Below are 16,456 nucleotides of genomic sequence, written 5' to 3'. Positions count from 1 at the left end.
TTCACGTCAAGTTAGTGGAGTGGGCACTGGGGCGCCCCTATTATCACATTTCAACCAGCAGCAGAAAGGAAAGGCGAATCCTGGTGGTTGTGGGTTGAACGGGGGTCACAGACAGGAATTCGGCGGAGGCTCATAGTGCTCTGCGGCGCAAGATAACAGCTTACCGGTGACAGAGAAGTCCGACTCCAGGTCCAGTAATTTCCTCTTTCGTTGGTGTCATGACTGCCCAGTAATACCTGGACAACCGAGCTGTGGCGGCACACAGGTATGTGGCGTGTCAGAGGAGAACCGAGCCGTTCACATTTCTCTCTTTGTGGCAGGTAACGGCCCACAAACCTCAACGCACTTTAGGGACTGTTCTTTACTTATGGAGGGACTGTTCTTTACTTGTCAGGGGAGGAGGGTGTTTGGTTGATTTTTATTTTGTTTTTATATTTTATTTTGATACCCCCTATGCGCGCCGAGGGATGGTTCGTTCAGGGTGTAAAACTAGCCAGGACTGCCTCTGTGTACATTCCACGTGAGATTGACCTTTTTGTATTTAGACTAGTGAGTTTTTGCCTGTTGATATGGATACCTCATGTACTCAGACTGTGTTAAAAACCCTGAACTCATGGCACTTATCCTTACTCAGAGTTTTTCAATTAAGTGGAGCTTTAAAAACAACAACTGTGAATAGACCTAGTTAATAAATCTCAACTCCCCTCTGGCGGCTCTGAAAACAGTTATAAACTTGTGTAGTTAACAGTTTGCAGTCAAAGTCATGGAGTAAGTCAATCTTTTCCTGTCTGATATGTGTAGAACTGACTCAGAGGTTTTTATTTATTTATTTAGTGAATACAAATTTCTTAAGCCAAGCAGTAGCCTCTTGATCTATATTGTGGAGGGAGACTAGACCTCCTTTTAGTCTTTGGAGAGGGTAGGCTTCAATAATATGCTCCATGGTTTGCTCCTCTCCACAAGCACACACTGGGCTCAAGCTGCTCCCCATCTGTGAAGGCTGACCAAGCAGGGACCTTGACCAGTCCTAAATCTGTTCAAGGTGCACCACTGTCTCCTTGGGAGGTTGGTGCCAGAGACTGGTTGAGTCGGGTCTGACACTGCTTGTTTGGGGTGTCTTTGGATTCCCATTCAGTCACCCAGACAGACAGGGAATCAAAGTCAGTGGGCGGGGGGTCCTTCCAAATTGGACGTCTAGATCGGAGACAAGCAGGTGGTGGGTTGAAGATGTCGGCATGGATTGGTAAATGGGGGGAGTCTTTCACTCGGAGGTGAATGGAGACCACTGTTTTTCAAGTCTACATCCACTTAAATACATCCACTTAAATTTTAAATTAGATTTAAATTTACTTAAAAACATTCATGATGAAGTGACGGCACAAACCAAACTGTGCTGACGAAAACATTTGATGTCCAAATACTTGAAACACATTAAATTCACATTTAATGAATTAACAGTGATAAAAACTCAAACATTAGTCATCTTGAGACAGATTTATTTGAATGCTATCATTGTCTAGTTCTGTGGGATGAGTAATACTTTGGTTCCCAGTTTTATTACATAATATCATCACCAACGTGCCTCCAACAAAGGTATGTTGTGGAAAAGCTGCATGTCAGTAGCAAAAGAAATACCAGCAGAGTATATCTGTGACATTTTTTTGACAGACGAGAAAAAAATGGATGTTTTTTATTCCTTGATGATCAAAAGAGATCTGATATCTGACTTAAAACATGAATACTAACAGAACACTCCTTTGCTGCACATCAGTTTAATCAAATTACACAGACATAAAGAAGTAGGTAACGACTGAATGTGTGTATATGTCAACATATCTACTTTTTGCAGAAAATCTAAATAACCATGCATTATTGCCCCAAATTTGATTGATAAAGCAAACGTTTAATGGAAAAACTTGTCCATCTTGGGGTGGAGTAATGTGTCATGTGTTACGCATGCTCCACATGCAGTAACGTGGCAATCAAATCCAAACATTTCCCATATTTAAACTGTCCAGTTTACATCTTTTTCATGCATCTCTCAGTTTAAGTAAGTAAACTGCTTGTAAACAAAGACATTCTCAACTTATTTGCATCTTTATCGCCCATAATATGAAAGTTCATCAATGTCAACATTTTTGAGTGGGTGCAAAGCAGATCTGAACATTAATTAATCTGCAAGATTGTTGATTTGATACCATGAGAGGAATTATCACATCATGATTTGAGTGAAAAATGTAGCTTCCTTTACTTATTTTTAAAGTTATAGAACATGTGGGTTCAATATGTGATGGTTGGATTACTCTTACTGAGAAAAAAAAAACAGCAGGATGGAGACAGATCACTTTCTTAAACAGCATTTTACTATTCTCCACACTTCATCAGCTTCACAACAACACCTTCTAGTTTCTGACTTACATGTGAATAAACTAACCAATCAGATGCTTGGAGGACTTTGATGTAAATGTAAAGGAAACCACAGAGGTAGATTTAGCAGATTATTGTAACTGTTTTAAAGTCACTGATGAAGCACGTAAACACGTAAACATGTAAATAATTAACTGTGTAATCATAACTCACCATTAACTCAAATACACAAATTAAGTTCACTTCCCACAGACTCATAGTTAGAGCAGGGAAAATGCATTCGAGTGTCACCATATATAAAGACGTATCTCACAACTGGAAAAATGGTCTTTTCATAAAGCTGGGCTGTCTGTGCAGTAGAAAAATGCAAATTCTTTTGAAACTGGTGCTACGTGACCAAAGAAAACAGGGGGAAAGGGTTGTGTTATTTGCTTTTGCTCAAGATGTAGAAAGCCTACAACTACCAGAACGCACTGCGCCGCACTGGACCAGTAAATGCTCCCCTTGGTGGGTGACATAATGCAAGCTTGGACTTTTTTTCCCACAGGAAACAATATGGCGGGTGGCTAGCTACAAACAATCTGGTATTAGAGTTAAACATTAAGCTAAAATATGTTTCTGAAAAGATTTGCATTAAGAAATAGGCAATGACGTAACAGAGGCCTGGTTTATATTTGATCAGCGCTGCCTAGTTTTACAGTTTGATAAAAGTTTGGTCTGAATTTGAGAAAGATACTCTTTGTGTCTATAATGGTGGGCATATGACGATGCAGAAGTATAATCTGTAGTTTGAGCAACAGGCTGGATGAAATGAAAGATGTCATCCAGTGGATTTTTGTTGGGAGAGGATCAGGGAGATCTGGGTACTGGTAAGATGGAGGGAAGTTTGCCGCAGTTTGTATACAAATACTACCTCCATTGCTATGAGACAAAGCTGGTTGAAAATCAGCAAAGTATCCCTTTACCAAGCCCTTTGAGCAACATCATGCTACTGGTTCCAACACTTTTGTTTCTGAGAAAATATGACCATAACACCCATTTATTGGTATGTCCTTTTAAAGCCTGTTTGTGGCCTCTCCCATGTTCACATATCTGTCTCTGTGCACTTTCAATTCCTGCACATTGATCTCAGCCATCATCTGTTTTGTGGTCACTAAATAGTTTTGTCCCTCATAGTCCTCCATACTGATGCAAACATTTTCACAGGCTAATGAGTGTTGAAAACACAGAAAGTCCCTAGATCTTCAGGTCATCTAGCCTGCTCTTGTTATTGCTGTGCTTGCTTGACTGACTGTTTCTACGCTGATTTTCAATGGGCAACTCAGAGACAGGGCTGGAGATTTTCCTCTCCTTTACATCATCTCCATCTGCTTTACCTTTTCTCTCTACAGCCATATTATCTCTGTTCTGCTTGTAAACCGCTTTGCTGTTGTAGGGGCTGAAGGCAGAGTTTGGCTCTGCCATGCTGTACTTTGTGTCCGTGGGGAAAGGTTCCGGCACTGCAGGATGACCAGCAAAGTAGTTATAGTTTGGGACATAGGGCATGACCGGCTCAGTTAGGGCCTTGGCATCCTTTGATCGTCTGTAACGAAGGCCCTGGTGGCACTTTTTGAAGCCTAGATGGTACATTTCCACCAGGTTAAGCAGAAGGGAGACGGAGGCCACAGCCAGCATGAAGAGGATGAAGATCGTCTTCTCAGTGGGTCGAGAGATGTAGCAGTTCACCACATTAGGGCAAGGCCAGCGATCGCAGGTGTACATCGGCTTGAGCTCAAAACCATAAAGGAAGTACTGAGCCACAATAAAGGCCACTTCAAACAAGGTTTTGAAAATAATGTTGAACACGTAGGTTCGCAGCAGTGCGCCTTTCAAACGTACATGGCCCTGGTTGTCTTTAATTGGGGCCTTCTTAGCTTTGGTGACAACTAACTGCTGGTGCTTTTCATTTTGGATGGCAATGTCCTTCTCTTTCTGTTTCTCCTTTTCCTCCATGCGGACCAGATGAAGGATGTGACCCAGGTAAATAAGAGTTGGCGTGGAGACAAAGATGATCTGCATCACCCAGAAGCGGATGTGAGAAATTGGGAAGGTCTTGTCATAGCAGACGTTCTGACAACCGGGCTGCTTGGTGTCACACGTAAAGCCGGACTGCTCATCGCCCCACACCTTCTCTGCGGCAGCTCCCAGCACCAGGATGCGGAAGATGAACAGCACTGTCAGCCAGACTTTGCCCACAACGGTGGAGTGTTCCTGGGCACTCTCCAACAGCTTCCCCAACAAGTTCCAGTCCCCCATACTGGCTCACAAATATAGACTCAGTTTTATCGACAAACACCAGGAGAAACACCTGTAAGGAGAGGGATTGTTTTTTACTTGGATGAATAAACACACAGTGATGTGGCAGACCCTGGCCTAGCAACAGGCTTGGTACACTCTGTCCTAAACACATCAGGCCCTTCCTTTTATGTGGTCTGACTGTGAAACTGTGGTTGTGAAAATGGTTTTCTGTCTTGTGTGTTTTCTAACTTAGTGAACCTTCCAAAAACAGCAACAATGGATTTTCGGGCCACTTGGGGACAATGAAAAAAGGCTGTGAAGACAAAGCTTTTGAAATTAATACTTGTCTACTTGATTTGTGAAATTGTTAGCAAACATTCAAACAGTTAGCAACATTAACATTAATTTCTAAATATTTCTGTCTGCCTGGTTTGAACAGAAGTCTAATATTCACTCTCCATTCTACACTCATGTTTTTGGTCTCCACCAACTCCTGAGTGAAATATGAATATTTAGGCCCGATCCCAGTTCCCCCTCTTGTCCCTACCACTTAGCCCTTACCCTTCCTTGTTGAGCGTATACAGTACATCTAGACGTAAGCTGTCCTGATTCTTGTTGGGAAAGAAGGGAAGGGCCAAGTGTTAGGGTCACAGCACAGTTCATACCAGGTGCTATGAGAAATCATTGGCAATGTAGCTGTGCGAGCAACAAAAGAAGACCACAAAAGTTTATTTGTATTTATAGTAGTATAATGATGTTTCAATGTATTATGGTTCTTTTCTTTATAACAAGCATAACAAAAGTGATCGCCAGAATGCCTCAGTGGTGAACTAGCTAACATTACATTTTAATTGCTGATTTCTGCACGGTCCCGCATTTCGCATTCCCCTGCGTTTGTTGACATCTGATGCCCGAAATGTAACCAATGTCCAGTAGCAAAGTTGTTGCATTTGCTACCGCTCCCCTATTTTCAGTGCAGACGGGCAGCTAATGTTGCCTGCAGAGCACCTCTAGTTGCCTGGTAATGAAGCAGTGATCTTATTTATCTGTTGACATGTTTGATCGATTAATAATGTGAAACTTATGTTGTGAACGAATCGCAAGTCTCCTGACAACTGCAACAGGCTGCCTGTAGCCCATGAGAGAAATCATCGCAGAACACGGCATATTTGCAATGTCCGGCAACACACATCGCATCTGTTTAGGTAAACGCCAGCATATCGATGATGTATGAGGGGAAGTTTTCAACCACTACCCTTGTAACTCTATGTCCAAGGGCAGGTGGCACATGAAAATGAGGGGTAGGGGTCTTAGTGGCTAACCATATTCACTGTATTCTCTTCAGCTATTTGCTAACAATGGTTTGGCTCTGGGAAAAGTAGGTTTTTAAAGCTTTTTTGTCGTTACTCCTAACAGTTGCCTGCTGTATCTGACAACGATACTGACAGAGGTAATAAATGAACCTAAACAGTAAAGTTGAGGGCTGTAAAACCAAAACTATGAGTGGAACGAGATGAAATCTTCACAGAGTTGAGAGAAACTGCAAGGTGAATGACCCCTTTCACATTTGATCCATTGTTATTAAAAGACATATTGATTCTAGTAGCTTTAAAGAGAAATTTAGAGGCAATGGGTCACAACAGGAGCCAAATAAACCTGACAACAAATACAGTGGCTAGTATATTGATGCATGCGCAACAGCTGTGTCACACACTTAAATGTGGGGACCATGGCGTACATGTACATCTCTAAATTCAGTCAAGTGCGTTAATGGTTTGTCTGATTCATCTTTAAAACATCTTTAACTGACATTCTACATATTCACATTATAGTCACATTCAATCCAATAAGCATGTAAGGACAAACAGTTTAGTTGTTGTGCAAATACATCCCTTGTATGCTTATCATTATAAATATGGTATTTGTTTTTGATGTGCCACCCCACAACCAAAGACTACTGTACTAGGGAAAACCCAGAACAGGCTTACTAATAGAAACACTGATTTATTATGAATTCACTGTTTGTACTTCCAAAGGTTGTGTCCTATTCAGTGTATGGTGATAAAAAGGACCAGGACACAGCTGACTGTGTGTGAGAGAAAGCCCTGGAGCAGGCTGGGGAGATCTTGTGACACAGTACCCAACAGTGCTCCCCAAGTCCAGAATTAGGTTTCTAGCTTAGATTTCAGGGCCTATTGGTTACAACATAGCCAAACTTTACTTTAAAAATAGTTGTACGTGTCCTTTAGAAATAGGGCTCAGCAATCAGACATAAACAGACTGCGAATCTGAACACCTGTTGGAAATACATAAAGACTGTCAGCCAGGAAATAAAGGATCACTTAAAAGATTAACACTTATCTCACAGTAGTAAATGTTGTAAATAATACTGAGCCTGGATTTCATTCATAAATCCATACTTAGACATAGATATACACTCTATACTGATACTGTAAATGGCCAAATTAACGTTAGCAATCCGATTTGTTTTTTGATTATTAAGTGAGACATTAAACACAATTATTTTGGACATACCTGCTAATGTTCATCTCCTACAGCAGCGCAGCCCAACAGTCTGTTGGTGACTGAGCCTCTTCACTTCACAGAGAGGCCATGTTCTCCTGAACCACGGAGGAAACTGCAGTGCCAAGATAAACTTCTGTCAGATAGTTTTTACTGGAGACTCTATGATCCCGCCTGCTACCCTCCCACTCTGACCTGATCAATGCCTACTGTTCAACAAGCCACCACAATTAAGCCCCTGTCTGGTCTCTGTGCGAGCACAGATGAAAACATTCCCACTTGTAGAAAAGCATCAAACCCCTCGCTTAAGAGGTGTTCCTGTTCAACTGAGTGGCAGCTCAAGAGTCCAGTGGGGATGCAGGTAGTCTTACATGTCAGTGTGATCTAAATATAATTCACGTTGATGGGAGTGGCTTTGTTGTCACTCTCATGGTGACCCTTGACTGTGTGGAGGAGCGTCAGACACTGTAGAGCCTTCCCTAAGTGCTGCAGTGAACATAACTGCATGTTAAGTGACTGATAGGCTTTAAGCACGGTGGTCATATGTACAGAGAAAGATCTACAGACTTGATCCTGTTTAGACTGTGTCATCTGGAAGTTCTTTATTCTTTGTGTCAACTAAAAGGTTAGCGAAACCCCTCATTTGCAGCATCATGTTGCTGTGTTGTAGACCATATAACAATTATGGGAAATAGGACTCCGGTTAACAGTTATTTTATTTGTTGATTATCCTTCCTATTGTTTTTATTGATTAATCCTTTTGTCAAGTAAAATGTAAAAAAATAGTGAAACATGCCCTGTGTGATTTCTTCGGGCCAAAGGTGATGCCTTCACATGGTTTGTTATATATGAACAACTGTCAAAAAATCCAAAGCTATTCATTTTACTATCATGTACGACTAAGAAAAGTGTCAAATCCTCATATTTAAAAAACATTAAAGCAGAAAATGTTTGACTTTTTTGCTGAAAAATAGTTGCCAATTCATGTTCTGCTGATTGACTAATCCATTTATCGACTGATTGTTGCAGGGTGGCAGGCTCTAGTGGAAAGTAACATTTACATTAAGTAAAGTAACAAGTACATTTACTCATGTGTTGTACTCAGAGGTATACTTTGGACAACTTTCGAACCAGGTCTGGCCTGCTTGTCTGCTGGTTATCAATGACATAAAATAACACATTTTAGGTAGTGCGCAGAGTTAACAGCAAGGCAGCTCAAGGGGAAACCAAACACTATTCATCTGCATACACTCCCCACAACACAGTGACACAGACCTGGTTGAAAATCAGCAAAGTATACCTTTAAGTACAATATTGACTTCTTCTTGTTTATATTTGAATTTTACTATATTTCGGGGGAAAATATTTCATTTATTTGGCAGCTGTTGTCACTTTTCTGATATAAATCTTTATCCAAACTCATGATCAGCTTTACACACACACACACACACACACACACACACATAATCGACACAGAGCACGCTAGTTTTTTGCATGTTTTTAGAGCTATTTTTATTGCTTTGTTTATTGTGATGGAAAAGCCATTTGGTAATGAAAATAACAATGTCAGTATTATATCACTGAAAACTTTTCTTGGAAAATGTGCTAATATTAAACAAGATGACTATTGATTTATAGAGAAGCTAAGCTGTGTGGTAGCTAACTTTACCAACACAATAACTGACTGTTTTACCATAAAAAAGATTATTATCATAACCTTTATTTAAACAGGGAAGGCCATTGAGAGCAATCTCTCTTTTACAAGGATGCCCTGATTACAGTACATACCAAAAAAAGCAAACAAAAGTTAAAGTACACGTCAACAAGTTATAAAACAATAGAAGAATCCAAAGGTTACAATATGAAAGGACATCAGCATAGGAATCAATTCACAGAAAACACATGCAGTCACACTGCTCTAGGTGGGCCAAAAGGGATTTAAATTGGTTAAAAGAGATTAGCTTATCTTATTTTACAAGCTTCTGCAGATTGTTCCACTTGTGTGGTGCATAGAATTTAAGAGCTTGTTTCCAGGTCTCAGTATTAACATCATGATTTTCTCGAACCATTAGAATCTTCATAACCAAAATAATTTCCTTATCTACTCATTTCAACAAAATGTGTTCGGCCAGGACTGAGATGCACCACAGATAACATTGCTTACACACAGTCACCACTAACACTAATCACACACAGGAATAACAGATTGGAAGAATTTGTTTTCAGTACTGCTCTGCCAATATGCTTCTCGTCAGTCTGAACTCTATAGATGGTGTGTATCGACGAGTTCCATAAAAAGAGAAGTGTCCTCATGCTCGTTCATGGCAGGTCCAGCTGTCCTGGGGTCAACCATTGTCACCCATGCACTGACCCCTTACATGGCCGAGCTATTGATAACCCAAAACTGTGCACTCTGGCCTTCAGAAGGAGAGCTTAATCAGCCTGAGACGCTTCCTCACAGGTGACAACATGGCTCTGAGGATCTCTCGTCTGAAGATGGTGACAGCGCCACTGTAAATGTGTAATTATTTTTCATTCATGTGTCTTTTTTTTCTCTCCCAGTCACAGTGCCGACAGCTGAAGAGAGTCACAGAAAGTGGCACCGCTGTGACTGCAGCTTCATTTCCTCTCGCAGATAACTGCTGCTCTCTGCTGATTTCAGATATTACATGAACTGTTTCCACTTAGTCTGGAAATCCCATCAAAATACGCCAGAACAATTTCAACCTATTATATGTTGGAACACTTCCATTGGAATCAAATTGGACAATTTAACAAGTCAAAGCCATTTCACATGAGTCATTTCAGAAAGTACAATCATTTTTCTCTGAACCTGTAAATTATATTTTAGATTTGGTGAGAAAACCTAGTAAGAATAACACAATTACACAATCTCTGTTTGATTTTATTCTACTGTGTATGGACAATATATAAACATCCAGCTTCAAAATGAATGCATTTAAATAACACGTTTAGCAATCACTAGTACTTTTCAGAAAAAATTGTTTGAAATTCAAGTTTTTTTTTATGTTGTGAGTAATTGCTTTGTTTATATCTGACTGTCTACTATCTGTATTAAACAAACACCATCATTTTATGTGTTTTCCATGTATTAGTAAAACATCTTGCTTATAACAGCTGAAGAAAAGCCATGAATCCCCCGGTCCCCCGATTTTGGCAAAAGCATGACATTTGTGTTCATATTTGATGTAAATAGTATAATATTATGAATTAAAACGCCCAAGTGTAGTATTTTCAGCACACTTCTCCGACACACTTTGATGATTTGAATTAGCGTGCATCACATTTCAGTATTTAAAGCTGGGGAAGGCAGTTGAATTTTGGTGCCACTGGGCAAAAATCCCATGATAAATTTTCAGCATGTTGTAATTTAAGTGGAGCGAGAGAAAACTAGACTTTTGCACCTCCCCCTGGCACCATTTCCAGGCTTTAGTGCTAACCCAGGATTGGAGACATTTTTGGCTAATCACTGATCATCTCAGAGAGAGAATGTTCCTACTGGCTGTTCTACAAATGTAAATGAGCGTACATGTCTCTTCAATGGTGGAGAATCCTGTAGAAAAAGCTAATATTCCAGCATTGGCAGCAACTGCCTTCAATGAAAAGTAACTCAAAAAAGGAAGATTTATCCAAAAGAGAGTCTAAAAGAGAATCTGTCAATAAACAAAACAAAAGAAATGTCAATATTGGCGAAATGTTTCAGATATGTTGATAAAAATGTTGCTAAAATGTTAGCCTTCTGCTAACGGGAGCTAATGGCTCACACCTGTGGCTTCCAAGTAGAACCTCAAACCACGGCGTGTCCTTCGCCTCACTCCCTGCTGCTACAGACCACCTCACCAGGAGGAGAGCAGCTCCGGGGACGGACCCCTAATCAGCAGCTGCAGCAGCACAAATCCAGCCAACACAAACCCCAGCTCTGGGAGACTGAACAGTCTGACTCCACACTGAATCGTGTAACAGGTTAGACTCCACGCTGCTGCTGACCACCAGGGGGTTTGCGCTGGATGAAACTGAGCCACTATAGCCACTGACCAAAGTTCCATCTACGGAGCTGCTGCCAGCTCTCCTCCTGGGAAAGCAGTGCACAGCAAGTAACCCCCCATGTTAAAATGCCCAACTTTACAGAAGAAATAAACATGTTTACAGCCTGGTACAAAAATGGCTTGGCTCTCTATACAGTAAGCTTATTTTGCCCCCAATGACAACTGTACAGGAGTGACTTCTATAGAACTCATCTCTTTACATTTTATCAAGGCTCAAAATTACTCATATTTAAGGGCAGGGCCACTTGAGTGACAGGCTGTCTGCAAGGTGTCACCACAGTCTATAAGTCAGATCCACCCCTTGCTCCTCTACAGCGCCAACCTCTCATCCAAATATGGTCACTTCTGGCTCCAAAAATCCAAGATGGTAACAACTAAGATGCCAAAGTTGAGGCTCAGCAATGGGAGTCCACAAACCCATGGGTGACGTCACTGTAGCTACGGCCATTATTTTATAAAGTCTATGGGTCTGATATACAGAGAGAGAGCGGGGCAAGGAGGGGCTGAGCAGATCAGATGTGTGCAACTACACAATGACACAAGATGGGGAATGGGAAAACTCTGGGTTTCAGTGTGATGCATGTAAATTTGCCTTTTATCTGGTGGGAGGCTTTTCCAGATTTCTGTCTACCCCAGCTTTAATATTTTCATAGCAGAACCAAGAATCTTCATCAAAATCAAAGTCCACTTTTTGAGCATCAAAGTCCATGAGAATGAGAGCCTTTAATGTGGTCAGCTGGAATATTGCTTTATACAATTAGATTTAATTGGTGTTAATTTGGCCTGTCATCAAGGTATATTATGTCTGTATACAGTTTCAAGGCAGATTATGTTGATGACTGTAGTTCCTGTGGGAATTCTTTGACACCAGTTTGACATCACCATGTCAAATTATAATGTACAGTATATTGTGTGCACTTTACTCCCATGTTAGATTAATGGCTATCTCCTGGGTCTAAGGTCACATGTATGTCCCTTTGTGCAGGTATATAATCTGTTTTGTTAGTATTAGCAGAGCTTTTGTTGGATCCAAGCCCCCAAAGTCGAGTCTCCAGCGGTGTGCAAATGCTTACTGCAGGCCTTCCCCGCCAAGAAGACCACCTCTGCAATGTTGAGCAGAATACAAACCCCTGACGCAGCCAACATGAACACGGTAAAGACAGTCTTCTCTGTGGGCCTCGACACGAAGCAGTCCACCGTGTTGGGACAGGGATACGAGTCACACTTCACCAGCCGGATCATCTTGTAACCAGGGTAGATCATATAAAACACATACATAAAGGTGACCTCGAAAACAATACGGAACAACAGGCTGATGACATACGTCCACCAGAGAGCCCCTGAGATTTTCATCTTCTGGGTTTTAATCTGCTCCAGGTCTTTGGGGTTAGACCGCCCTGACAGTTTGTAGAGCCTCTTGTCGACATGGCGGCGGTGGGCCACATGCATGGCTACCAGCAGGGCAGGGGTGGAGACCAGGATGAGCTGGAGTGCCCACAGGCGGATATGGGAGATGGGGAAGAAGTGGTCGTAGCAGACACTGTTGCAACCCGGCTGCTGGGTGTTGCAGGTGAAGCCAGACTTCTCATCGCCCCACACGCTCTCCGCTGCAACCACCAGAACCAGGATACGGAAAATGAACAGGACAGAGAGCCAGATGCGTCCGATGCCTGTGGAGTGTCTGTTCACACCACTGATGACAGCATAAAACGATGCCCAGTTCATCTTTGGTTCCGGGTCTGTTGGAGGAAACATCAAAGGATCAACAGCTGGAAGTATGTTGTGCTGAATATTGTTTACTTTCTGTCTTTTTTTTTATGATTTTCCAGTACAAAAAGACCACAATGCAACACAAGGCAAAACAAATCAATATTTAGTCATTGTGTAATAGGACACAGAATAAACTGAACAAATATCCTGGGCACATTAAAGTATAAACAGAAAAAAATCACACAAACCAATAAACAAAAAGAAAAGTACAAATAAATTACAACATGAATGCAACATTTTCATAGTAAAAATAGGAGTACTGTGTCTTTCTTTGTATAAATTACAAAAATGAAACTGAACTTCCTGTAGTAATTATCAGGCCTTGTGATTAGAGATTCAAAAGAGGTAATGTCGTAGACTAACATCAAGTTTTCAGCAAAATCTGCCATGTCTAACTCTTCCCCTGGTGGAGAACTATGCGTGAAGCGCTGATAAAGCCATTGAAAGTCCAAAAGACCTGTCTCCTAATAAACACAGCTGGGAGATTCTGGCACTGATCGTGTTGTAGTCAAGAGAACCAAGACCAGACAAGTATGAGTCCCACACTGCATGACACACTTAGAATAAATTGTGGAGCATACAAACCATAGGCATTGCACATATTTATCTGAAAGATCCAAATTCTCATTAAAATAGCAATAGAAAACAAATAAAGATTCTTACTTATTCACTTCTCGTATCAACATATACGTGTGTATTTCTAAGTGTAGTATGAGATATGTCTTGATAAAGTTTTTAAAAGGCATTGCAGAGGTATACATAATATAAATAAATTTTCCTTTGCTTTCTCTGTGCAAACAAATATAAACACTAAGGAACTAAAATCAACTTAACTAACTTTATTCAACACAGTTGAGGCAGTTTAGTGATATCTCAGTTGTGGTATGTCAGGTCTTGAAATAAAATCTCAGGTCCTCTTTGTCCAAGTCCGAGACGAGACCGAGACCTTTAAAAGGTGCTCTTAAAAGAGACCAATCTGGAGTACTAGAATACAAGCAGTGGTTTATGCAACCACTCACCAATACTCATTTACAAAAGAATGTTTCCACACTAAATGAATCAAACACTACGCTTCCAACCATTAGCAGCTACCATGATTTATATCTTGACATGTATTTACTTTAACAACTTCTTCCCAAATATACCATTACCACACAGAATATTTGTCTCATTTTTATAAAAGATTGAGACTGACTTTGCACTCGTGGACAAATGAAGCTCGCTCTTGCTTCCACTTAATACAGTACAACCTTTATGCAGCTCCTTATTAGTAGATATGCTGAAGATATTGTTTGGTTTGCTTTATACGAATCACTAACTATTATTCTCTTAATAAGGTGACATAAATGTGGCGTCAAATTGATCGTAGCAGTTACTGTGATATTTGAATGGAGAAAACATTTTTTAACACGCTATTCAAATATTTAGAGTTACTCTCATTTTAATTGCAAAGAAAAAAAACACTTGCTCATATCTTAAAATGAAGTAGTGCTGTAGTTTGGCTTATTCCTTTTGCTTATATTTGTACTTCTATTGATATTCTAAGTACGCTCAAAGCAGGTCTCATGGTCACATCAGATTTTAACAGTTTAAATAGACAATATTATGGTTAAAAGATGATTAATTAATTAGTAGATCTACAAAAAAATAATCAGCCACATTTTTGAGCCACTTTGCAAGCAAAAATACCAAACATTAGAGTTTCAGCTTCTAAATGTGAGGATGTGCTGCTTCTCTTTTCTTATGTGATAAACTTTGGGGTTAAGATCTCTTCAAATCACGGGCAAACAAACGATCTGAAGAGATCGTCTTAGCTTTGAGAATTTTTAAAAAATATTTTATCATTTAAGTGATAAGCAGAATAATTAAGCAAAAAATTGGTACATCAATCGATAATAAAAGCAGTCAGTACAGCCTCACAGGGAAGAGGTCGCAGGTTCAATTCCCAAGAGCATCTGTCCTGTCCAGCGATGACCAGAAATTCATCAGACTGAAAGATTATTAAAGAAACTACAAATATCTTGTTTGGTAGCAAAATTAAATTTGCAACTTTAGTCTGAGTGCAAATTAAGTACTTACATAATAGTTAACAAAATACCAAGACACTAGTACACTCTAAAGTGAACTTAGCTTAGAGCACTTTGGATCCTGGAATAAAAATTAATCATACTTTCAATTTTCTACTTTCTACTTATTTCTTCAGTGAATTATAATTATATGTATATTTTTCAAGATCAGAATTTATTTCAAGCTTAAAAACCCTCCATAATGTTTTTATTTTTCTCTGTGCTGATCATTATTGGTTGTCCTGAGTCCCTACTGTGCTTGAATTTCCAGTCTAGTGTAAATGTCAGAGTTGTTACCCGGCTCAGCAGGAGGTGTAAGAGGCATAGGAGGCAGCGTGGAGGACAATGTTGACCAGCTGGTTTGGCATGGATGTGAATCCAGAGAAGAAGGAAGCCTCTCTGCCCCCCTCTGCAGTTGGCAGGCCACTTAAGAGTGCAACACTGAAGTCTGGCACCATGCGTCATGTGACATGCTTTCACCAGTAGCTATGGTGTAGCATGCAAAGTGGGCATCTGCACCCTATGTACCGGTGTCTGTAGTACTTTCTAATTCTTGGCAGGGAAACAATTTGTGGTCCAATAGTATTTTTAAGGAGGGATTCTTCTAGTTTTAAACCTCTGATGATTTAGAGAATCTGAACAGTCTACTTAGACTGTACTTTGTGACTAGCAGTATAGCTATACATAAACGTGACTTGGGGACTACAACAGAGTCTGTTTTGTTTGAGTGACACTATAAGAAAGGCAACATTTTTCCGGTCACAGTTTTATCTGTAACTTTCACCTATAAGCAACAATTTCCCTAACTCTTCAGAGTCAAATTAAGACCTAACAGTAAAGCATTAAGTACCCGTAAACACAAATATAACCATCTGAACACACTGAGAACAAACTGTCTTGTCCTCATCTACATGACCTGATAACAGAGTGAGAAAAGAAGCAGACTTACCTTCAGCTGTGCTTCAGATTAAAGCTCATCCAGAAACATTTACGTTGACATTAGCAGATTTTTTTTTTCAATCTGTGACTGTGAATAAGAGTATCAGAGCACCATGACTTTGCATTGCTAATGATTTCTCTCACACTAGCCACTGCCCTGCACTGGAGAGGTCATATGCTTCTGTGCGCAATATTTGCATACAATAGCCCCATTTACAGAGACCAAACAAATGGCTTCAGAGCTCAGATCAAACGTTTTAATTTCTGCTCAGCTGAGGAATCTGTGTGGGGACCACAGTCTGTCCTCTCGTCCTCATTGTGCTGTGTTCTGCAGGGGAAGTGGAGGGAGTTTTTGACGCACTGTGGAGTAAAACATAAAGGTCTAAAACAATGAATGACCCATACAATCTTTAGATAAGAGAACAAGAGGTTATTATCATAATAATC

General features: G+C 40.4%; 2 protein-coding genes across 3 annotated transcripts; both read right to left on the bottom strand.

The window, feature by feature from the left end:
* Positions 1-1,479: 1,479 nt before the first annotated feature.
* On the bottom strand, positions 1,480-7,492 carry gja2 (gap junction protein, alpha 2). Its single transcript, XM_033633763.2, has 2 exons — positions 7,180-7,492; positions 1,480-4,714 (listed from the first exon to the last, which is right to left on the bottom strand). Exon 2 carries the CDS (start codon positions 4,660-4,662, stop codon positions 3,604-3,606), a length of 1,059 nt encoding a protein of 352 aa, XP_033489654.1. The 5' UTR covers positions 4,663-4,714; positions 7,180-7,492; the 3' UTR covers positions 1,480-3,603.
* Positions 7,493-8,867: 1,375 nt separating this feature from the next.
* Positions 8,868-16,164, bottom strand: gjb1a (gap junction protein beta 1a). Of its 2 annotated transcripts, none has more exons than XM_033650694.2 (2): positions 16,020-16,164; positions 8,868-12,973 (listed from the first exon to the last, which is right to left on the bottom strand). In XM_033650694.2, the coding sequence occupies exon 2, from the start codon at positions 12,957-12,959 to the stop codon at positions 12,243-12,245; it is 717 nt and encodes a 238-aa protein (XP_033506585.1). In that variant the 5' UTR covers positions 12,960-12,973; positions 16,020-16,164; the 3' UTR covers positions 8,868-12,242. The 2 variants fall into 2 exon arrangements, with proteins under 2 accessions (XP_033506585.1, XP_033506575.1); XM_033650684.2 differs by lacking the exon at positions 16,020-16,164 and adding an exon at positions 15,368-15,462.
* Positions 16,165-16,456: the final 292 nt, after the last annotated feature.

This window comes from Epinephelus lanceolatus, chromosome 11, assembly GCF_041903045.1.
Source record: "Epinephelus lanceolatus isolate andai-2023 chromosome 11, ASM4190304v1, whole genome shotgun sequence".
Lineage (NCBI taxonomy): Eukaryota > Metazoa > Chordata > Actinopteri > Perciformes > Serranidae > Epinephelus > Epinephelus lanceolatus.
The sequence above is the reverse complement of the archived record's forward strand: the minus strand, read 5'-3'. Positions and strand labels throughout refer to the sequence as shown.

Bases quoted from the DNA above. Each gene is read 5' to 3' on its own strand.
- gjb1a (XM_033650684.2), bottom strand. From the start codon at position 15,395: ATGCCTCTTACACCTCCTGCTGAGCCGG. The intron at 12,974-15,367 runs GTAACAACTCTG...TTCCTCCAACAG, and splicing joins TACACCTCCTGCTGAGCCGG to ACCCGGAACCAAAGATGAAC.
- gja2 (XM_033633763.2), bottom strand. From the start codon at position 4,662: ATGGGGGACTGGAACTTGTTGGGGAAGCTGTTGGAGAGTGCCCAGGAA.